Raw genomic sequence first — 23,909 nt, forward strand, 5'->3', positions numbered from 1 at the left:
GCTCCCTGCCCCTGTGACATGGGAGCCGCCACACAGTTTGCAGCGTGGCCTGCAGTGATTTACGTGTTCTTCGTCGGGATTTTTACGCCCGCATGCAAAGCACACGCTCACGTTGGGCGTTGGGCACACATCTCTCCTGTGCCCGACTTGCCCGCACGTACTACACACCTCACGGTGCTGCCTGTATAGCGTGCATTTCGTTACGAAGCCGCCATATTTCACGTAGTACGGAACTTTCTCTCCGTCAAACAGGATTACTACCGACTCTGTTCTACCGAGTCGGTGGTCCGCCATGATCGTATGATTTTGCTTGTTAACTAAGCACCGGGTGATTTCTTCCTCGGTCTCGTCAAGCCCTACCCCGCTAATTACTCCTCGCGAAGTGTTCTCCGGGGTGCTCTTATACGCGAACGCTTCATACGTTCGGTCTCCGATGACGATGCTCTTGATCGATCCGTAGCGGAAAGACCTTCCCTCGTTCGGGGTGCTAAGCACGATAATGTTTTGGGCAGCGTTTGGGGCGAACGAGTCGTCCTGCGCTTCCTCTCTGGGTATCTTGGCTGCAGCAATGATTGCTTCGCGCAGCACAGACATCCTCACGTTGTTTACTGCGAGCCCCCCGCGAGGCCTAACTACCACCCGGTGCTCGTCTTTCCTAGCGAAAGTCGGCATTCTCGCCGCTTTTGCCATATTGGCGTTAACCCGAGCCACGTACTGAGCTCTCAGCTCCTTCTGACGCTCTTCCTTGCTTTTATCGTTCGAAGCCGAGGCTGCGCTGCCTGGCTTACCTGTAGACGGCGATCCTCGCTGCGATGAGGCCTCCGTTTCTAGAAGTTTCTTCCCGCGCCGACGTGGAGTCACTACAGTCCACCCCGCACACGAGCTCACTGGATCACAGTCACTATCCGCACCGAAAATGTCCTGTCCGGCTTCGTTGGCGGTGCATAGACCGCTTCCGACGCTCGTCGAGGCACCTTCGCTGTAGTCGTGGCCGTTCTCCCTCGCCGGTTGAGTCGCTCGCTTCTTCGCGGCGGTTAGGCCTAGCTGGCCCGGCCGCCGTTTGCGATCCGATTCCGCTCCAAAATCGGCTGACGAGGTATCCATGACTTGCAGGTCATCGCTAGTCACTTCTACTTCCACTCCGCTAACCTCAATTAGCTCCGGTGAGGCTCCGAGAGCCTTAACAGGCGCCACGTCGACCGAGCACATGGTCGGCGCTCGGCGCGTTCCAAGGTTAGCTCGAACTCCTCCGGGGCCCCATCTTCAGTCACTCAGAGCTTGCTCAAAAATGTGCCCACCTTGATAAGCGTGGTATCCGCGTGTGCCGCTGAGCTTCGCGAAGACGCTGACGCCAAAATTTCGACGTCCGAGTTGAATTTTGGCTACAAAAATGGAAAAATTTGCGGAGCCCACCGAACAGGCAACTGTTCCATGCACGTGCCGGCACGTGCTCCCCAGATTCAGTTGCAAGCCGGCGGACGTGAGGCAGGTCAACACTTGCTTAAGGCGCTCAAGGTGCGTGTCAAAATCGGAGGAAAACACAACAGTGTCATCCAGATAACAAAGACAGGTTTTCCAATAAAAGCTCCGTAAAACGTTGTCCGTCATTCGTTCAAAAGTGGCTGGCGCATTACAAAGCCCGAATGGTATCACTTTAAATTCGTAAAGACCGTCAAGTGTAACGAACGCTGTTTTTGAGCGATCGGCATCAGCCATGAGCACTTGCCAGTAACCAGACGGCAGGTCCATGGAGGAGAAAAATTCGGCGCCCTGTAGGCAGTAAAAAGCGTCGTCGATACAGGGTAGCGAATAAACGTCCTTGCGTGTAATCGTATTCAGGCGGCGATATATCTACGCAGAGCCGGGTCGACCCATCTTTTTTTGTGACCAGAACCACGGGAGAGGCCTACGGGCTGTTAGACGGCCGGGTGACGTTACGAGTAAGCATATCGGGCACTTGCTCGTCGATCACGCGGCGCTCCGCAGGTGACACGCGGTATGGTCTCTGCCGCAGTGGGGCGTGGGAGCCGGTGTCTATTTCATGTGAAATGGCCGACGTTCGTCCTAGGGCGGTTTGCACGCGATAAAATGAGTCCCGAAAGCTTGTCGCGAGTGTTCCGAGCTAAGGCCCTTGTCCACAGACTGCAGGGACGCATCCGGGCTTGACGCACGCGCAGGACTAAGTGTGCTAACAGTGAGGAGAGATTGTTCGTCCGGCGAAGCCTTCACGTTGGGAGGGTCGAGACCTTCCACGCACCCTAGACATTCCCCATGGAAGAAGGTAGTCGGGCAAGAAGGTGGGTTAGAGATGACGATTAAGCACCAACTGGACTGGACGTCGATGACAGCAGAGGGTAAAGGCAGACATTTGCGCGAGAGGAAGGACCTGGAAGGCGTGACATATCCGTATCTTCCGAAACAGTTAACTTTGTCGACAGCTCGTTCGGCGGCGGCCGAACGAGCTGTCGACCGCAGCAGTTATGACCGCAGCAGCTGCTCAGTGGCTAAGCCGTTTGCTGCTGACCAGAAGTGGCCTCGATTTTGTCTTTCGCACGACCATTTATCTGAAGTAGATGGAAATCGAGAACATCCGTGTATCGAGATTTTGATCCACGTTTAATATCACCAGCTGGTTAAAATAAGTATGCCGGCTTGCAACATCAGCTGCGCCTCAAAGCAGAGATACAGCACGGGGCATCACATGCGCCAGTTTTTTTTTTTTTTTTAATTGCGTTTACGCGGAAAATAACAAAAATAAAAGGCAAATCACGTTGTTTTAAAACATTACGCAAAACGTAAGTAAAACTGAATAAGTAAAAAAAAGCGCCAAAACGTGAATATTGCTCTATACTTTTCTTTGTCCTGCCTTCCACAACCAAACGTGTCATCAATGCGAAGGAAGTGAATTCCGTGGTCACGTTTTGAGGACAGCACTGTGGACAAGTTCCGTTTTTTACAGATACAAATAACAACAGATATGTCGGGGAAAACTGTTAAGGTGCGCTTTTAATCCCTTGGCAAGAAGCTGAAGCCCTCGATCTTCTCTTAGTAGCAGAAACAGTAATAAAGCAGATGGCACGTGCAGAAAGGCAGGCCGGTACCTCAAAATGCCCCATTCGCCCAGCGATCATCTTTTCTGCTTGTCCTGCAGTTTCGTCTCTTTCAGATCTGCTTTTATTTCGAAGGTGCACTTGTACTGACTGCCCAACTCGCTGCATTACTTTTACTGCCACTCGTTCCGGAGGGGAGTACTGCTGTGGACGAATTGAAGAGCGTCTACCGAAAAAGTCCCATTGCATGCTCCGCTCGTCAAATTTCCCTTTCATTTTGTAACAACATATTCTGTTATAAAATTCCGCAATGTACCACACGGAACGCTGGACGGGGGTCAGCGGTACGATTACATACTAATTGTAATGCATACATCCGGTATAGCTATCCCAAAAGGAATTGCAGTCGTTAGAGCAAAATGCAGTGACGAAGCGTTAACTAAAGCTTACTATTAACAAAAGTCTGGCCAACACATTCGATAAGAGGACAGCTAACAAATTATTCAGAGTGACCACATCATTTAATTCATTGGCAGTATTGATGTGCCTGTTGCAGATTTTTCTGTTTTGTTACAAATATAAAAGTTGCGCCATTGGTAGTAAGCGCTGGTATTTAAAAGCGCAAGTACGCAGGCCTACATTTAAGTCTGCAAGGTTAGCGTGGTGGGTGATTCCATATCTACGATTGCGATTTCAGCAAAAAAGGAAAGGGCAGAAAATACATCCTACCGTGATATCTCTTGCCGGTGGCTTTAGGAATAGTCGCTTGGAGAACATAAATTCTGGGCGAGAAAGTAGGTGGTAAATCATCGCCACTTCATTTGTTTTTCTAATATTTCGTTATTGTTTAACGTTTGCTTTCAATTGCGCCACGGCCTTTGGGGAACCGCAGCATTTTGAATTTTTGCTGGTATTTTGATTTGACTGTCGTTTTAAACTAGTAAATGTTTTTTCTAATTTCAGTGATAATTCAACTCGTCGAACTGGTTCGCCAACCGGTTAAAGCTCCCGAACCGCTTCGCAAACCGATACGGTACGTGATTTTATTGATCCGTAACTGAACCGGAACGAAATGATTTCGCCTAAACCAGAACCCTAACCGAACCGGTATTTTTTTCGGTTCGACACACTGATATATATGCGCTGAACGCACAATTTGGGAGAGGCCATGTAACAATAGTATATATTGTTAGGTATGCGGCGCCAATGACGCTACGAAGTAACCTGCCGAACAGTGCCGAGCACGTGCGCTGACAGCCGCGCGTCGTCATCACATTCCACGTGTACACTCTCAAAGACGTTGGGGAGCCACATGCCGAAGCGTCTTCGGCGCCCCTTGCCGCGAGCTCTCTCCCCTTTGGGCGTAGTCTCTATGGTTGCATAGGAATGAGGCACTTTGTGGTGTGTACAATAACTTAGAAAAAACAGCGCAAAAAAACGATACGACAGGGAGTAAAGAGAAACACTCCCTGTCGTATCGTTTTTTGGCGCTGTTTTTTCAAAGTGGCATCATGCACCAACTAGCCCGTCTCAGTTCACTTGTGCAGTTCGGTACAAGAACTCTTAACTCACATGGAGGCTGTCCAAGGTACACCGTCCAAAGCACGCACCCAACCCCTCCAGAGGCCAGAGTCTGATTGTCCGCGCACCCGCCTGATTCTTCGACACCACCGCCTGCCGCTCCACGTTCACTAGCGCCATCTCCCGGGCGCCGACGTCCCCGCGTGACGTGGCCGGTGGGCGTTCGGCATGCGGTGAGGGTAAGAAGATAGAGCTCGCGGCGAGGGGAGCCGAGGCTCTCCCCGCAAGCCTTGTGCTTAAAATGTCTATTTTTTAATGGACTTCCTATCACCAGCATCTGCCCTGATTTCATTTCACCATGCAGCCGTTAAACTTACGGATGCAAATTTAGAGTAGTTGCGATGTTCCAGAGATGCGCCTTGATGCTGTCGCTTACCACGTTCTCTCTTCCAGAAAAGAGACAGCAATGTAGGTTCGCACAGACAAAATACTTGCTGTTAACGTCCTAGTTCTGCCCTCTGGTCTTTTCCCCAAGAAGCCTGCGACTTTCTCTTGTTTAGTCATGCTGTCCAGATATTTCTGTGGATGTATGCTTCTTTGTGTACGTTTTGGAGTATGTTATTTTGTGCTCTTCCCCTATGCGGTGTACTTCCATGTACCCTGAGGGCCCTACAAATAAATAAAAAAATTCAGATCTCGCCAGCAAGCGCCTAGACGATGCTGAATCCGACGGGAATAATTGGATAGGGCTCGCTGTCTCCTGTAAATAGGCCAGACCAGGTCGATCGGTGATAAGGCAGTGGGGACTGGAGATTAGAACGAGGAGACCTGGCTTCCCGCTCACGTTAGTGCAAGCTGATACGCCTCCCATCTTATTCTGTCTTGTATATTTCTATGAAATGTCGTCTTCATGAGATGTAAATAAATAAAGCTCCTGATTCTTGCTTGGTGGTACTTAGTCTTGCACACAAAAGTGTCAGTCTCCATCACCCTCGGCAGTACACAAGATTAATCGAGAAAGAATTTGCGAAAATTACTCGCATGCACACCACCAGGCTGTTAAACCCGATAGAGTCGAGCCTCGTTTTAATCAAGCAGTATCGGGGCAATAGATAATTTCGCTATGTTCGGTATTCGTTGTAACGGTTGTGGGGAGCACCTTGGCACACCTTCTGGCCTAGAGGGTGTTGCCCGGAGCCCCTCGCCGTGAGCTCCCTTCCCTTGCCCTCCTCGCCTGCCGTTCGGCTAAGGGGCCGCAAGACTTGGGGCGGGCGGTGGTGAGAGAGAACCGCGCGCGGGGACTGGGACTCGGGACGAGCAGAGTGTTTTGGTGTGTGCGTGTGTATGCCCGGACGGGCGACAGCGTGGAGGATGCAAGTAAAGAGTTCTTTCACGCAACCGCAGTGTGCCTCATTCCTTGGCATGCCGTAGAGAGCAGGCCCACACGGTACAGGTAAAAACGGACTCTAGCAAATCAGCGATGTGGCTCCAGTAGACATCCTTGGTAAAAATGCATTTTTCTAGGTTCTAACCCACTGTAGGTGAGGTAATTCTGACCTGTCTCCTTGTGACATTTCAAACTAAATGAACCGGAACACGGGAAAGTGAAATCGCATCAGAACAAAGTTCATTTGGCAAAGAAGGCCTGTCCTCTTACTTATTTCAAGATGGATGGTACATTCATCTAATAGATATTCACAGCATTCAGCAGGACGAAGTCTTCCTTAGCCTCCATGCTAGCTTTCGAGTGTTGAGACTCATGCGGACAAATAGTTCTTCGTTACAGCCGATATCGCGCGCAGCTCTGACAGTGTCGGAATAAGTGTCACTGAAATAAAGCGTGACCAACCAAATTCTGTATTAGGTTCGCTAAGCCGATAATTCGCAATATCATTGTTTGTTATAACGAGGTTCAACTGTGCAGTTAACGCGCTTAAATCGAAGATCTTACCTTTTCGCTGAGCTCTGGGAATGCTTTGCTGACGTATGGAAATGATTGGTCATCCACGATGTGCCAGTGAAGAACGTTCATCTTATTAAAAGCCATCGCATCCTGCAGCAACGTAGATTGTCATTTAAAATAGGCTCCGCGGAACTGATCAGGTACTGCTTGATGACCCTAATTATTGTTTTGAGCTCATTATTAGCGAAAAGCAGAAAGGAGTATCCTCCGTGAATATAACCAGTGAGGTAACGTTAAATCTACAAAGATGCCTATTAACACATGGCGAAACGGATCGGGGCTAGTCTTTCTTAGCACTGTGGGTAGAATCACCTATTGAATGTAACTAACGCGCTGCCTTCATTATAATATTTGCGGTTCTTTCAGCCTGTGCGCGCACATTTGTGATATGTCCCCCGACCCCGCCCCAAAAATCAAACGTTTTATACATGCACGCATTAAGCGGGTAAACAATACGTCCCAGTACTTTATAACTTGCATCGCTCTTTTGACGAACGGAAACACTATCGGGACTCTTCTTAAGGCTCGAATAGAGAGAAACCGAAAGAGTCTTTTGTGTATTTTTGACTGATGGTGTAGCATTTCCGGTGTATTTAGCCTTAGTGCATAGTTTATTGAAAGGATGTATTTACTTTCTGTATTGCAACAAAAACCCTTAAACACATATATTGTTGTAATTTGAACTCATGGCCCTATAAACGCAAAATCATTTAGGATACATCCTCAAGTGCGCCTTTATGTAATCGACATATTGCATTCCATTTCTACCCTCACATATTCAGAATAGATCCAAAATTCCCTGCCCAACCAGTCTACATCGTCTGGACCCCGGCTCGCACTGGGGTGGGAGGCAACGAGGCGGCCAAAAAGGCAGCACGATAACTTACTGCACTCGGGTACAACTTAAGCACAACAACGGAAGTTCCCGCTGTGGTTGGTCACCTGTACCGGATGTTACTCCGCGCGGCGCAAGCAGGGCGTTACTGGGATTATTTTGAAGATTGCACGAGCCGTTTCCGTGATTTTTGTTTACTTTATATACTCATAAACTACTGCAGCGACGACAAACACACTACGTGAGATAAGGGAGACAACATCACATCAGCAGTTTCCTTTCAAAACGTGCGCGCCGTTGACATCCCCGTCCGTCCCCGCTCCCTCCCCACACCTGTGCTTTGGTGGCCCGAGATGGACTGCTCTCCAGGAGTCATGGAATATTGCCGTCTCTGACTCGCCACTATCCCTCTCCCCAACCATTCCTCGCCAACCCTAACGTCTATGGTGACTCCTCCTAAACAAGATCTATCCCTCTCAGTTCTCTTCCCCCAACTGTTGCCTCTGTGACAACCTGGACGCTCACTCACGTGAAGTGAACACGCCCCCGACCTTTCTAGCATCGAGCAGTACGAGGACGCGCTGGGGAGCTCGAAACCGGGGGTGCAACTACTTCAGCTTGACCGAACAGACGTCACCGCCGCCAGCCTTCTTCCCGCGGCCACCACGCCTTCCTAAGCCAACTTGCGTGGAAAATATTGCCATCTCGTTCTCTCTCTCCTTTCTCGCCTTCCCAAGTCTTCCGAGGTTTCGCGTTTCTTCGTACCATCACTAACGCAGGCGGAAATAGTCCCCTGTCAAGCACTGTCACCCCTTTTGTCACATATAGACTAAACCTCCGGTTCATGCAAGGATTGTCACAGGTAAATATTTTTAGGGGTGAAGTTCATCTTGCTCGGGCCCTGTCCCGGCCGAACACGACACATTAATGATGATTGCGGCAAGATCCCCCTAGGGATTTGCCAAACAAAGATTGGCCGAAGAGGCCAAAACGTTCAACGCGTTCGTTGCTACCCAACAAGGAGGAGAGGAAGAAGAGGTTGTCGTTCGTGACCTGCGAGCTCAAGACTCGTACCGGGGGTACGCGACACAAGACACTCTGCAGAAGGCGACGGCCAAGGGGGCTAAAACGTCACACACCGAATTTGCCAACTTACCAATGGAGATACTCATCGTCCCAAACAAGCCCTACATAATCACCACAAACATCCACGTCGTCAACGGACTTGTCAACGGAGCGGTGGAAAACTTGACGTGTCGAGTCTTTATATGATGTCTGGGCGAAAGTTTCACGGTTTTACCGATAAGCGTTTTAGCTTCGCCCCTCTCATCATCATTCACTTCGTGGAGATGGCGGGATTCTTTTTCTCTGAAATGGCTACAGCTCTTCCGCAAAAGGTGTAGAAAACCAGTGAGAAGAAGCGAGGAAGAAAAAGGGAAGAAGTCACCCTATGCACGTTCCAGATCTAGTCATCATCATGCTGTTCTAGAATAAATATGTGTTCGTCGTAACGTCACCACGGCCTATGCGATTCCTTCGTCTCAGAAGGACTTCTAAACTGTTACTCTTGCGTAGAATGCAGTTCAAACCTAAGTCGTCGGCATGCGGGTGCAGGGGACCAGGCGGCTGATAGGAAATCCGGGGCGGGGCGTTGTGAGAAGCGCGTCATAGCTTCATTTATATATTTCTCTTTATTGCACACCTTATTTTCTCTCGGACTCTACGAATGCTTCCCGCGAAGGATATTTCTGAACAGTCGTGCACGCGCTGCGAGCAGGGAACTTTGAAATTCCTCATTTAAATGGCTTCCTAACATTGGGCGTATATCTTTCAGGTAGTCATTCAGAGTTAGGCGTCCTCATTAAGAGAAACATGTGAAAGTGAACACTCTCAGTAAAATGTGCTGTTGGGCTAGTTCGAGTATATTCCTTCAAGAAAAAGAGCCCTACACACCGCGACAGAAAAAAAACGAAGACCGGCAAAACAGATGCGCTTAACGTCGGTCTTCATTTTTTTCCGTCGTGGTTTGTGGCGCTCTTTTTCTTGATCAAAGAAACACCATTTTTTGGGGTGACCGTCCGGTGTATGTGACAGGTGTCGCACAGAACATAAAAACCCACGGGAAGCACCTTTCACCACAAAAAAATTTAAATTATTTTTTTAATATTGAAGAAGAGAAAAAACCGACAAATATAAACGATATTACATTGTCGTATTTATTGTTACTTTATTTTCACTCAAAATTACTAGGGAGCGCTACAGCGGAACTTCATTTCAAAGCATTTTGGAGAACCGCGCGCACGCCTATGGTTCTAGTAGATATATTGAAGCCGAGTGTGCCACACAACGGGCTTTCTATCGCAACCTGTCCTTCTCGGGTACACTTTTGGTGCTACGACCACCTCAACACCCCAATGGCGAGGTGTTATCGCCTTGAATAAGATCTGCCAGAAAATCGGCGCCAAACAGCCGGGCACCACAAGGTCGCGCCAAAGAGCGGCACCCAGAAAATTTAAGGCAAATTACCTGTCCGGTTACAAAAGGCGGGTTTCAAACAAAAAAAACGTATGCGCCTCTTAGCGTATCTTAGAGTACTTTTTACACGCAATTTACAAAACAGCGTGCGTTAACTTACAGTTAATTCGCGTGTAACAACTTCTTTAAAACGACAATCTCCAACTCCCTGTACTATATAATAAAATTTGGTAAAAACGTTAACGCTGCCCCCGACATAATCATTCCTTCTCAGTCCAACGTATTGTCAATGTACTGTTGCTGGACAGTTACAGGTATAAGAAATGATCATAGGCATTTTGTGGTACAAAATACAGAGCTTGGCGGCCAGGTGTAACTGAAATCATCGCGGTCAGTTTTCAAGTTTCGCACCGACATATTATAGGATGCTTAAAAAAACACATTTCATGGCCAGTGTACCTACGCGTTCACCCACTCAATGGTCAAAGTAGTGTCCACAGTGCTCATCGCCAGTTGAAGGTGGTTGAAAGAAAAATTGCCAAATCCGCTGCATGGTGCCTTACCAATGTGTCCAAGATGACGCCGAGAGGCAGGTAGTGCCTGGAGGTGTCGATGAGAAGTCCACGGTGGGGAAACCTCGGCTTATCGTGAATTACAGTCTCATTGACCACAAACTGCAAGTACAATACGCAATTAGGGCTTGCTGTGCTGAATGAACACGAATAAGAAGATACGTGTTCCCGTCAACACAAGCCGTAATGTAAACGACACAATGTGTTTTCTGACTTTAATGTGGCTCTTATCCGCCCGTTCTCCTCGGGCCCTTAAACCTGAAGAAGCGGTTAGATTTTAACTAGTAATCTTCGATTATGTAAAAGCCTTCACTTGCAGAAAACCGCCCGTAAACAGAACTTTTATGGCAAAGACATTCCCGTTGTAACTTATTAAATACCTGTTACAGGGAATATAAATTACTTAAAAAAACGGTGAAATTAAACGAAGTAGAGGGCAACCAGAAACACCGACGAAAAAATAAAGCAAATATTTTTGGATTTAACAACTATAGTGGGCATACAGGAACACAACAGGGTAAACTTACTACGGTAAGAGAAGGAAAAGACCCCGAGAAAGGTGAACGAGATAAAAAGCAGCAACAACGCAATGTTAACGCAGTTAATGTAAAAAAAGCACAATTTTTTTTTCATTTTCGCTGCAAGATGAGGTATCTCGCGCTGAACGGGTGCCAACGAATGGGAACTCACGCAATCGCTCACCCTATTAAGTTAACGCAGTTAATATCGAAAAAAAAGCCCAATGTCTTTTTTCTTTTTTGCTGCAAGATGATGTATCTCCCGCTGAAGGAGTGCCAGCGAATTGGAACCAACGCAATCGTTCTCCCTATTCCCAACGGCCGAGGCGTCGCATATTTCACAAGATCGGGCGTCTCGGTGTTGTTGCGAGTAGGGTGTTTCAATAAACTTTCGGCGACAGTCGCACTTCGCACAATGTGGGGCGAGATTACTTCGCGTCTTCGGGAGCATGGTGTACGAGTGCTCTCTAAGGCGTTCGTTGGCGCACCTCCTTGCCCGACACTCTTGCACGAAAGTGAAATTTATATAGACTACACAATACACACAGTTCAAGAATCGTTGTGCGTGCTTCTCCTTTCAATATTTACCATAGAACACAGAATTGGGAAGTTGTTAGGCGCGAAAAACACTGCCCGCACTCTTGCCTCATCTCCGATCTTCTGAAAGTGGTGGTGACATCAAATCTGTTTCATATTGCTTTAGAAACCATGATGCACGCTCTCACGTCACATATTCTGTATAGATAATTTATTATCGCGCGGTTTATGTGAACAAGATTCCGCTTCGGTTTCTGGGCGCCGATTTAGGCAGTGACGTCACACTGCTGCAAATACGCTATGCCATGTGTGTCTACCATGCGGCGCTGCGGTACGCTGCGACTTCACGGCGGCTTCTGCTCTCAAACATCTTAAGCGGCATTCACACGCGGGATAATTTGACCGGAAAAATCCCAGGGAGGTCGTGCCGTCACCGCAGGAGGACCTTTGTTTCACCAGCTAGTAAATATTGGTTCTTTCTTTGTTTCTTGCCGATGATGATCTGCGTTGGTGCCTGATGGTTGCGGCACTGATGACACGACGACGGTGGTTGATGGAGGGTTTTTCAAGCTGTATATTTAAGCGAAGGGCATATACAGAATATTTACAGACTAATAAAGTGAGAGTCTTAAGCCAGCTAAATCTTTGTGCACGCGGCACCCCCGTCAGCGACGGACCCTGACCTTAAGACTACCCAAGTGGTGAGATCCTTCCTAGCCGGACTTCCTAGCCGGACAGAGAGGCCCTGGGTGGGGTGCCGGAGCGAATCGACGACATCGACGAGTGGACGCGAGCGCTCAACGCGGAGGCGCAGGCGGCCACGACGGAGATAGAATTGGACAACAAGACCCCGCAGGTCGACAGCCGGCTGGCGCACCTGCTGGAGGCGCGGAACTCGCTGAGAGACAGGCGGAAGCGGCAGCGCAACAACCGCAAGCTCCGCAAGCGGGTAGCCCAGCTCAACCGGGCGATCAAAAAGCACAGCGCGGTGCTCTGCAGACAGCAGTGGCACGCGGTCTGCCAGGAAGCGGACGGTCAAATACACAAGAGCCGCACCTGGCAGCTGCTGCGCCACTTGCTGGACGAGATCAAGGTCAAGGGGACGCACCACCACATCCTGCGCGCACCTTGCACAAGGCGCATCGAGAGCTTGGCGAGGCGGAGGTTCGCCGGCGCCTGAACAACAAGTACCTTCCGTCCACCCCACCAGGCTCCCTCCCGAGCTACGCGGGCGCAGCCAACGCCCGGCTCGACGCAGACATCGAGGAGTGCGAGGTCCGCGTGGTGCTTCAAACGATCAATGGCAAGTGGGCGTCGGGGCCGGACAAGGTGTCGAACAGGGCGCTGCGCAACCTCAGCGACGCGGCGGTGACGGCGCTGACGGGATACTACAACGGGTGCTGGCGCGCCGGCAAGCTGCCCAAGAGCTGGAAAGACGCGCGGACGGTGCTGATCCTGAAGCTGGGCAAGCCACCACATATCGAGAACCTGCGGCCGATCTCGCTGACGTCCTGCGTGGGAAAGGTGCTCGAGCACGTGTTACTCAACCGCTGGCAGACGTACCTGGAGAAGGAAGGGCTGTACCCGGACACGATACTGGGCTTCAGGGCCAATCTGAGCACCCAAGACGCGATGCTGTTGATCAAGAACGAGGTGATGGACCTGTTGGAAATCACGGCAAGGAGGAAAAAGTGGTCCCTTCAACATACCTCTCGAATCATCATCATTGTACATAGTGTTCCATCCTCTCCCATTAAAGCGGCGGCTCCCGTTCGTGGTCCCGGCTTGGTCCTTTCCGCGACATGGTGCCGAAACGTCGGGAAAAGCGGCTTTCACAGACGTGAGACACCCTAACGAGCGCCGGCCCCACCGACCTTCGAGAAGAAGTTTCCGCCGGTGCATTTGTGTCCTCGTCTGGAGCCGCGCCAAGGGAACTCAACGGTGGAAGGTCCGAGCGGGCTACCAACCAACGACAACGTGAGCCGTGGGGCGAGGACTGTTGGACCTGACGCAGAACGAGCTTGAAGCACCATTATAGAAACGACATGGAAGGAACGAGCTTCAAGCACATGCATTCACGATGAAGACACCACCTTCATACGTTGTAACGACGGTGTACTTCGTGGCCATACCAAGGAACGCCTACCTACCAACGATTTTGTGGTCTGACTAACGCCGAGGAGAACAATGGAGGAGCTTATCAGCCAACGACTCCAGCTACGTGACGAAGTCTCCACAATTATTAGGCAAGTTGAGAAACATCTTTCATACGGTTCACATTCGCTAGTAATGCTTTCTAGCTGGAATAGGACACTGCTAGAGAAAGATCAAGCCCTAAAGAAACTGGACGGCGAAGTCAAAGACCTCATTGCCATAGACAAGATTGCCGAGGAGATTGAAAGTGCTGAAACATGGGCCAATACCATCGTAACGATGAAGTGGAAAGTACAAGGGGTTATCAGCGATTTACGGCTGTCTTTAAAAAGCTCAGTGCGGCAACGAATCAAACGCAACGTGGACCGTCTAGACGTAACATCGTTCACCAGTTACGGTTCGAATGGGGAGGGCACTTCTCCCGATATGTCCGCTACGTCACTGATGAGCATTACGGACGAACCCTATAACAAGCGGAGCATCACCGACTTGAAAAACGACCCAGAACTGAAGAGTAATCAAGACTCCGACATCGGCTATTTTGCGAACAGAACGTCATTGCCTTATTGCCTTCACCACCAACAGAAACTTTTCAATGCAGCCATCCGGAATTTGAGGCAGAAAACGACGGTGACACCCAAAAAAGGCTAATCCGCACGGTCTCTCCTGTGAACACGAACGAAGAGGCTCCAACGAGTAACAACATAGAAGAGCGTACGCTGGGTGCGAAAATAACGCACCAAAAGCAGTGCAGAACGCATCCAACGCGCAAAGACGGTAAGAAACGGATAGGTACTAACCTCCCGGAGGAAAGCCTTCAAAGAAGTGTCTTCATAATTTCCTGTGGGAAAAGAGGAAACGCTCTTCAATTGGCAGTAAAGATGATGCAGAGGCATACAACGGGGAAACCTCGCAAGCAACGATGTACAGGCAGGATTCCACGCGTCTGAGGATGTCTCAACGCTGTCAGGAGAATCTTTCTCGGGGGGATACCACTGTTTCCTGTGGAGCTGACACAGCGACCTATGTGCCCCATTTCACGTGGTGCAACTCCTCACTCTGACGTTTGGGCAGATGGTACAAGCACCCATGGCGAAGCAAGTTCACTGGGGCTGCGCCGGACTGTTTTCAGGACTGCACCGGCTCGTTGTTGAATCACCCATGTACTTTGGAACGATAACGCTCTCGTTTAGTACCTTCATCTTTTCGTGGTCGGGAGGATGTTGGAAATCACGGCGAGGAGGAAGAAGAAGAGACCGTGCTCTCGAACGGAGCGTGCAGTACTATCATCATCATTGTACATAGTGTTCCATCCTGTCCCATTAAAGGGGCGGCTCCCATTCCCGGTCCCGGCTCGGTCCTTTCCGCGACAGGACCAACCGACCCGTTCCATGGACAACCGCGCGGTGCTGGGCCTGGACCTGCAGAGCGCGTTCGACAAAGTCCACCACTCGGCGATACTCGAGCAAGTGTCCCGACTGAACATGGGAGAACGCACGTTCGCTTACGTCAAAGACTTTCTGACGAACCGCACGACGACGAGCGTGGTCGGCAACATGGAGCTACCAAAAAAGACGCTGGGGAGCGTGGGCACTCCGCAGGGCGCCGTGATCTCGCCGGTGCTGTTTAACATGGTAATGATCGGGGTGGCCGAGTGACTGCGGAGTCTCCCGAACGTCAAGCACACTATATACGCCGACGACATAACGTTCTGGGTGACCGGCGGCAGCGACGGCAAGATCGAGGCGGCACTGCAGTGGGCGATCAACGAGATTGAAGACCAGCTGCGGGGCACGGGGCTGTTGTGTTCGCCGGCGAAGTCGGAGCTCCGGATCGTACCGCCGCGCGGGAAGAGCCGGAGTGACACGACCGAGCCGGATATCAACCTGAGAACGAGGGATAGGACGGCCATCCCGCACGTGAAGACGCTGCGGGTGCTGGGACAGCATATCGATGCGCTGAGGCACAACGGCCTGACAATTGCGAAGCTGGACGCGAAGGTGTCTACGGCCATTCGGCTCATCAGGAAGGTGTCGACGCGGCACGCGGGAATGAAAGAAGCCAGTCTCTTGAAGCTAGTGCAGTCGTTTGCGGTCAGCCACGTGGCCTGCGTCGCGGCTTTTCACGACTGGAAGGCGGCGGAGCGCCAGAAGGTGGACGCGATTATACGCAAAGCATACAAGGCGGCAATGGGGCTGTACACGCACACGAACACAGAGCGACTCCTGGAGCTGGGGGTGCATAACACGCTGGATGAGATAGCCGAGGCGCAGCGAACGACGCAGCTGGCTAGGTTAGCGCGAACGAGGACGGGGCGTTCGATACTGGAGAGAGTGGGATACCGCGGGGGGCGGCAAGGGAGTGTGGGCCGGTCGCCGTTGCCGTGCAGCCTGCTCCGCTCATTGCAGGTGCCGCCGATCCCGAGACACATGCATCCCGAAGTGGACCGAGAGCGTCGACTGGCGAGCGCGAAACTCTCACGGCCACGCACGCGTCGGACAACGGAGCCTTCTACGTCGACGTGGTGAGGTACTCGGACCGCCCGGGCACGTACGCGGCGCCCGTGGTCGAGGCGACCTCCGGGGAGCTGTGCGCGGCGGGAAGCGTGCTGGCGCGGAGCCCGTAGCATGCGGAGGAGCTGGCCATTGCGCTGGCGCTGACGAACCCGAGGTGTACGACGGTGATAAGCGACTCGCGGAGTGCAATCGTGAACTTTGCGACGGAGAACGTGACCCCGTGCGCGGCGAGGGTGTGCGGGGCCCTAGGACACAGAGCGGTGCCGGTGACGGCGAAATGGTTTCCGGCAGACAAGGGCCCGGTGAGCACGGCCGAGAACCGCAACGAGGAGGCGGACCGGGCGGCGCGCGCGCTTACCAGCCGCGGCGCAAGCCCGAGCCCCCGACCTGCGGAGGACGACGATGAGGTGGTGCCGATGGCCTCGTACAAGGACGTGTTGGATTGGTACCGGGAGGGCAGGCGGACGTACCCGACGCCCCACCGTAAGCTAACGAGACAGGAGGCGGTGACGCTGCGGCAGCTACAGACGCGAGCGGCGTGGACACCGGTGGTGGCGAAACATGTGTGTCCGGAGGTGTACGCAAGTGACTTGTATGCGGTGTATGGCGAGGACCGAGCCACCATAGCGCACTGCTGTGGAACTGCAAGGTGGAGGACGGTGTTACAGACGCGTTGCCGCCGCGCCTAGCGAGTGCGGTGGCGAGTGTGGAATACGACGCACAGCGCGAGGCTGTCCAGCAAGCGCTAGAGGCCCTCGAGCGCCAGCGGCCGACAGCACCGTCTCCTCGGAGGCTGGGTGCGAGTAGGTAGCGAGCGCCGGGTGGCCGTCCAGCGTGACGTTTAGGCCGCGTCTTTTGGCCGGACAATAAAGATGTTGTTTCTCTCTCTCTCTCTCTCTCCCGCGTACTCCCGCGAAGGGGAGAGTGCAGCGCCACCAGGCGATCGTTCCGGAGCCTATAGCGCCTTGTCCTAAGTTGGACCGGCACCACAAACCTGGGGTGACCCTTATCCGTTCCTCCTAACGAACGCAGCCGCCCTCGAGGCTCCCCGCCATTGACAGGTGATCCTCGGCCGAAACCATATGGGACGCACGGACTCCGCGGCGTCGCGTTCCCGACGAAACATTTTCGCACTTCCTTACTGTGCGCGCGGTCCAACAAAGACAGAACCGCCGCCCCAACGCGGCCGCCGTCCAAGCACAGTTGACAGACCCTTGCTACCCCGTTATGAGAAGCGCGTCGGGACACTTGGTTTTACAACTGTCCCTCTGGTTAAACGCGTGCGCAGGCGGCCTCCGAAGCAACCGCGCCGCGTCCACTGAAAGCGGATCGAGCATCCCACCCGTGCTTTCCCACGCTCGTACTGTGCTTTGCAACACGCCGTTCAAAACAACGTCACAGCCCAGCTGAGACTCAAGGGAATTTGTCTCCACGCAGGCGGCATGATCCAAAGGCCGCCTGCTGTTGACAGGCTGGCTGCCCTAAAGCCCTTCATGTGCCCTTCAGGGAACCGCCGCATCCCACGCGTTCGACTTTGCAGCGTCGCTGGCGCCAGCAACCCTTAAACAGCTCTTTCTCTCACATGGAGGACTGTCGATTCCGCGTCGGCGGCAGTTTCTGCTAATTCCCTTATGTTGTGATCTCGTGAGCCGCCCAAAAGCGTGCAGGCGCTTCTAGTGTTAATTGCTGCCGCGGCTACAAAACGACGCGTCAGTCAGTGCATGGGGAGACGTGCGCTGGGAGCAGCCGTCCGGTCTGGCTACCGTTCCGTCTACAGATGCTAGGATGCTACAGATGCTACACTGCGGCGGATATTAGATTGCCGCCGTCGCACCCTGAGCAGATGACAATTCTAATGCAATCCCCCATCGCATCATTACGTCTTTTCTTGTATGTGCAGCTTTCTTTGGGCTTGAGTACCATTTGATGCAGCGGTAACGTTAAGTTATCGCTCGAGCTACCGGCTCCGGCCTGCGGCACTTCGCGGCCGCGGCCGCCGCCTGCGCAGCAACCATACGGGTACCTCAGTGAGCGAGTGTAGGAAAAAATGGTCCCAGAAAAATTGGTCCCGAAGCCGAGGCAGGAAAAGTAATCTTATTCGAGTAAAGCCGGTTAATCAAGCCAAGAACGTTTGTTTTACCAAAAGTCGGGTTGTGTTGCTTTCATGGTATCTCCCATATTTATTTTCTAATTTGCCATTATGCTAGTTTAATCCACAGATATCTGTGGATTAAACTAGCGTAATGGCAAATGGAAAACATATGTTTTCCATCGATGACGCCTCAACCACATATGGCGTGCATAAATTTCAGCACATCACTGTTTTAAACCCGCGCGTTGTGAGGAGGGTAAGCCACTGCATGTCACACCACCTCGACAGGTTAAGGTACCGACAGAAAAAAACAGGATGCGCCTGGTGATGTGTAGTGATGCTGCTGAGCACGAGGACGCGGGTTCGATTTTCGGCCGCGGCGGCCGCTTTTCTGATGGAGGCGAAAAGCAAAAACACCCGTGGGAAAAGAAACAAAAAAACATGAGCGAAAGAATTCAGTCAGCGGGCTGCATAACAGGTGTTACCTGAATGAGGTATTAAAGAAATATATACAAAAGTTCAGTTTCTAAAAATACATGGCAAAAATCGAACACGGCATCAATATAAATGCAATCCCTGCTCTAGATTGTTCTCTATAACCCATGTTAAGCGAAAATAAAAATACAACGCTGTTTCAAACAAACAAGCACCCGGTAATTCGGTGGCCGCAATGTTTGCGCACGGAAATGTCCGTGCACCGAAAGGTATGTGCACCTAAACGTCCGTACGCCGATACGTCCGTACACCGATATGTCCGTACACCGAAATATGCGTACATCGAAATGTCCACGCCGAAACGTCCTGCACCGAAGTGTCAAGCACCGAGATGTACTAGACACGGGACGACGCTGTGCTCTTCATCGGTGGAGCTCCCACGGCTTCTTGTGCAATTTTCACCGATACTGATGAAATCTTGCAGCGTAGAGCTTCTACGACCTTCCAGACACTGAGATGGCTGTGTCCGACTAAGCTACTAAACCGACGGTTCCAGGCCTGGCAGTTGTTTGTGCGGTTTAATGCAATTACTTGCATTAAAATTTTAATCTATGTTCAGCCCTACCATCCATCCGTCCGTCCGTCCATCCATCCATCCATCCATCCATCCATCCATCCATCCATCCATCCATCCATCCATCCATCCATCCATCCATCCATCCGTCCATCCATGCATCTGTACATAAATCGTCCACTCATCCATCTATGAAACCGTCCGTCCGTCCGTCCATCTGTCTGTCTACCCAATTTGCTTTGTTAGATTTTAGCCTCCAGAGGCGTTATTTTCTGCCCATTATAGGGATATTAAAGCATTCCATCTCTTTCTCAACCCTTTAGCTGACACGCAAAGGGGCAAAATCAAAACCGCAAGAATGTTCAGATGTGACTAACTTGAAGGGAAACACGTCGACTGGAGCATGGGACCATTTTTTCCTAGATGGTCACTGGGACCATTTTCTCCGGGACCATTTTTTCCGGGACCATTTTTTCCGTTTCCGCAGTGAGCCGGTCGCGTTTGAGGCGCGTTTTCGCGTCGAGTGTAAAAGCAATAAATCTAGAGTGCCTGGAACCACTCTCGAAATTGAGTCACGGCATCTCTGTGGTTCGTCTCGGAGGAACGTGTGAAAACGTATAGGGTTGTGCATAACACAACATAACACAATGTTGTGCATAACACAACAGTAGCCAGGCATGGTACTTCGCGTCAGGTGGGGCTCGTGCATCGCTCGCGCTCGCTTGCTGATCCCAGGAAACAGGTAACTGTGGTAACTGGGGTTCACATTGACGTCGCTCGAGTCGCTAAAGTGGTATGACGTCACTGAAACTTTGTTATGCTGGAAATACATTGACGTCATATGGTTAGTCATGCGATTAATCGTGCGATCATTAAACCGCACTGCTTCATCGTTATGTGTTTGTAGTGTATCCTGACTAGACGAGTATTAGCCGGCTCAGGTGTAGTGAAATCAAGGACCTCAATGAAATGGTGAACGGAAAAACACGAATATCGATCTACATTATTTCCCCGCAAACGCTTTCCCTCCACGATGGGTATAACGCATTTCTTACAAATTACCAACCCATATCTCTGATGATCTCTTCTTGAAAGCTCATGGAGTACATAATCGCTAGCTACATAGTTGATTTCCTACATAAGCGCAACATTCTTTCCCCCTACCAGAACGGGTTTCGCATTGGCTTGTCCTACACCACTATACTAATTTTTGCTGTCCATTCATTTAGATGCATCACGCCAAATCAACGCAATTTTCCTCGACTTTAGCAAAGCTTTCGACAACATCTCTCACTCTATTCAAACTAAACAAACTCAGATTTTCTGGCTCGATTGTTAAATGGAATATACGGTACCTTGAACTGTACAAACAGTCTGTTGACCTAAATGATTATCACTCCTCGTTATTTCTGGCGTTCCCCAAGGACGTGTACTGGGGCCACCACTGTTCCTGATTTATATAAACGATATTACAACTTGTACAATCCAGGGCGTAAATATTCACTTATTTGCAGATACCTGCTTGCTATTCAAAACTATTAAAAACGCTAACAATCAGGATTCTCCAAACGAAATATCGATGCCGTGCTCACATGGTGAAAACTAGGGAGCATGACACTGAACTCCGATAAAATAGTGCTCATGCGTATAACTAAGAAAAAGCATCTCCTTGAGTATCAGTACACAATTAACAATGGCCCTGCTAGCTTAACAAGTATCTTTAAATACGTCGGTGTGACAATTACTAGCAACTTATCCTGGTCGACTCATGTTAATATTTGCGCTTCGGCTAAAGGAAAACTGAAACTTATAAAACATCAACTTATGAAACTTCCAACATCAAATTGTTGCCTTGCAACAGATTAATCCGATTGCGCCTTGAGCACGATTCAGTAGTCTGGGACTCCCATACAAAAAAAGCTATTGGGAAACTCAAGCAAATTCAAAGGCAAACTGGTCATTTCATCTATAACCGCTATCAAAGACATGACTGACCTACCACCCTGATTCAGAACAACGGAATTCCAATGCAGGAATCTCGGAGAAGAAGCAATCGATTAAAATTTCTTGTCGATCTGTGGAACCGCAGACTGTGCCTTGACCCATCATATATCTTACCCTCTATATATCTTACCTTGACCCATCATATATCTTCCTCCCGGCTTACCAGGCAATACCACCCTTTTAATTTTACCCATTTGTTCGCCCTTATAAATATTCATTTCTCCCCCTAACGATATCTGAGTGTCACAATGTCCCTGCCACAGTGTTTAATTCTCCAAATCTACATGCATCAATTGACCAGCTTTGTATTTTTTGTCGTAGTAGTTTTTGTTGATGTTTCTTAGAGATTGTATAATTGCTTTTTACTGATATACAATGCAATCATTTTCCCACTCTCTTACATATTGTACAATTGCTTTTAGAGATGGTATAATTTATTTTGGCTGATATGCTATGCAATCATTCTCGCACTCTTGCTCGGGGAATAATCCTGGCCGGCAGTATTGTCTAACTAAAAATGGCCGCATCTCCACTCCGTGGATGATGGCGAGGGTGCGGGGTACGGGGACTCTAAATGACATCCAAGTTTCATCCCTAGTGACATCCGATTTGCGCACCGACTGTCATTCAATTTGAGGCGTGAGTTGCACCTTGATTATTCCCGAAATTAAACTGCAACTCATGGCTCAAATCAAATTTCGCTTGATTTTCGCTTGAGGGTGACGTGCGCAGGGATGGACGCGCACGGATCTTCGGAGGTCGTAAGGTACTCCGCACCGTTACAGACGAGGGAGTAAGCCGTTTGATTCTCGGGCACTAACTCACGGTCGTAGCCCAATGGGTAAGACGACTCACACTAACTGTGTCTGCTCTACCAGACGCAAGCTGGAATCCTGCCGCTGCCTGTGTGATTTTTTGCGATTGTAAATGCTATGCGCAAGGAGCTCGGACGGGCATTGTGCGGTGCTAAGGTACTCCGCACCTAATAAAACTAAATGAACCCCTTAGTCATCGGTCGTTTTGAAATATTTTGGTCCCACCAGCAGCAGCTGCGGCTATTTTTTGGTATATATATATATACATGTTTTTTTTTTGCACGTTTACCATAAAGTGAAACCAGGTGTAGGCGTACTTACTTGAACGTCGTCATACTGGTAGACGAGCTGGCTAAAGGATTCCAATCCTCTCAAAATGCCCCACACCGATCGTGACGACAGCATAGATTGCGACCGCGAAGAAAGTACAAGGTCATCTGGAAGAAGAATAGTACGTGTTGCGGTTAGGCTACCTGCAAGCTTTAAGAGAACATATCCAAGTTTGAGACCTTTTAGATGTCAAAATATCCCTTAGTAACAAACCTGAATGTATTGATTGATTGTACGGTTTAACGCGCCGACGCAACGCAGGCGATGAGGCGCGCCGTAGTAGAGGGCTCCGGATTAATTTTGACCACCTGGGGACCTTTAATGTGCGCCGAAATCTCGCACACATGGGCGGTTTTGCTTTCCGCCACCATCAGAAAAGCGGCCGCCGCGGCCGGGAATCGCAGCCGCGACCTCGTGCTCAGCAGGGCAACGCCTTAGCCACTGAGCCATCGCGGCGGGTAAACCTGGACGAAACGAACGTCTACGCTGGTGATTCATTGTTTTTTGCTCTTTTTCCGAAAAAAATCGGTGATGAAATGCAGTAATTTAAACAACTTCGCTCGCTCCGCAAACTACCGTGCTTTTCCAGTGTGAGTGCGGTGTCGGTTAGGTGCTAGGCCTCCTCGTGTGCGTGTAATCGCGCGTCTCCACTGCTACCTGTGTTTTCGGTTCGTCGGTGATGAGCTCAGCTGCCAGAAAACGCGAAGCTGTCCTTTAAAGACAAGCTCCCAATTTTAAATGCCGTCTCCGCCGGCGGAAGAGAAGATCATCGCCGCCCTTAACTAGAACCCTCTTAACAATTTTGAGAGTGGCAAAGAGCATCAAGTTCGAGAAAAGCGCCCTTGCAGCATACGTCTGATCGTTAACACGGGTTAAGGCACCGAAAAAGAGCTAAAAGTGATACTTTTGCGGGTAAGTGACCTCGCTTCTTTGGAGTGCCGTCTTGTGGATAAGTTCGCAGGAAAACAGCATGCGCAAATCACGCAGTTCTTATCTGTCTTTTAAGGGTGACTTCATTATCACTGAAATCTAGCATTTTGGTTTGGTTTCTGATTCATTTACGTGGGCCTTAACTGGAAATCTGCATGTAACTAAAAATTTCAAATTTTTACCAAGTTCGTTATTTCCAGGTTTAACTGTCAACTGTAAACACGTGTGCCACCAAATTAAAAGTCGGAAATACGTTCCTTGATTACGACAAATATGTCAAATCATTTTATTTCGACATCGCACATTGAATATTGAATGCACGTAATCTTTGAAGGATTGTCTTTTTGTGTTTGTAAAGTCAATACAAACGCACATGTTTACCCTCAATGCAGACAGGATAATCACGCATTCACTATCCGCACACCATATCACCGCTCTCGGAGGAGTGTAAGAGTAACGATGATCTTTACACGCTGTGAAATCACGCTGCCCCTTCAGTGCATGGCGGAACACAAGATCCCACCCATGCCCTGAAGTTGCACAGCCTCCGATGTACCGCTGACCATGTTACAGGTATCGCGCTCAAAC

General features: G+C 50.2%; 1 protein-coding gene across 1 annotated transcript in view; it reads right to left on the reverse strand.

The window, feature by feature from the left end:
• The window catches only part of LOC144160985 (beta-hexosaminidase subunit alpha-like), a 196,522-nt gene that overhangs the window by 131,516 nt on the left and 41,097 nt on the right, over positions 1 to 23,909 (reverse strand). The window contains exons 3-5 of the mRNA XM_077692049.1: positions 22,383 to 22,498; positions 10,408 to 10,518; positions 6,523 to 6,624 (exon numbers count right to left, since the gene is read on the reverse strand). Coding sequence (XP_077548175.1) covers positions 6,523 to 6,624; positions 10,408 to 10,518; positions 22,383 to 22,498 — 329 coding nt within the window. The remainder of the gene's footprint in view (positions 1 to 6,522; positions 6,625 to 10,407; positions 10,519 to 22,382; positions 22,499 to 23,909) is intronic.

The sequence above is a fragment of the Haemaphysalis longicornis genome, unplaced genomic scaffold (genome assembly GCF_048455015.1).
Source record: "Haemaphysalis longicornis isolate Haplotype H1 unplaced genomic scaffold, Haemaphysalis longicornis Haplotype H1 scaffold_11, whole genome shotgun sequence".
Taxonomy (NCBI): domain Eukaryota; kingdom Metazoa; phylum Arthropoda; class Arachnida; order Ixodida; family Ixodidae; genus Haemaphysalis; species Haemaphysalis longicornis.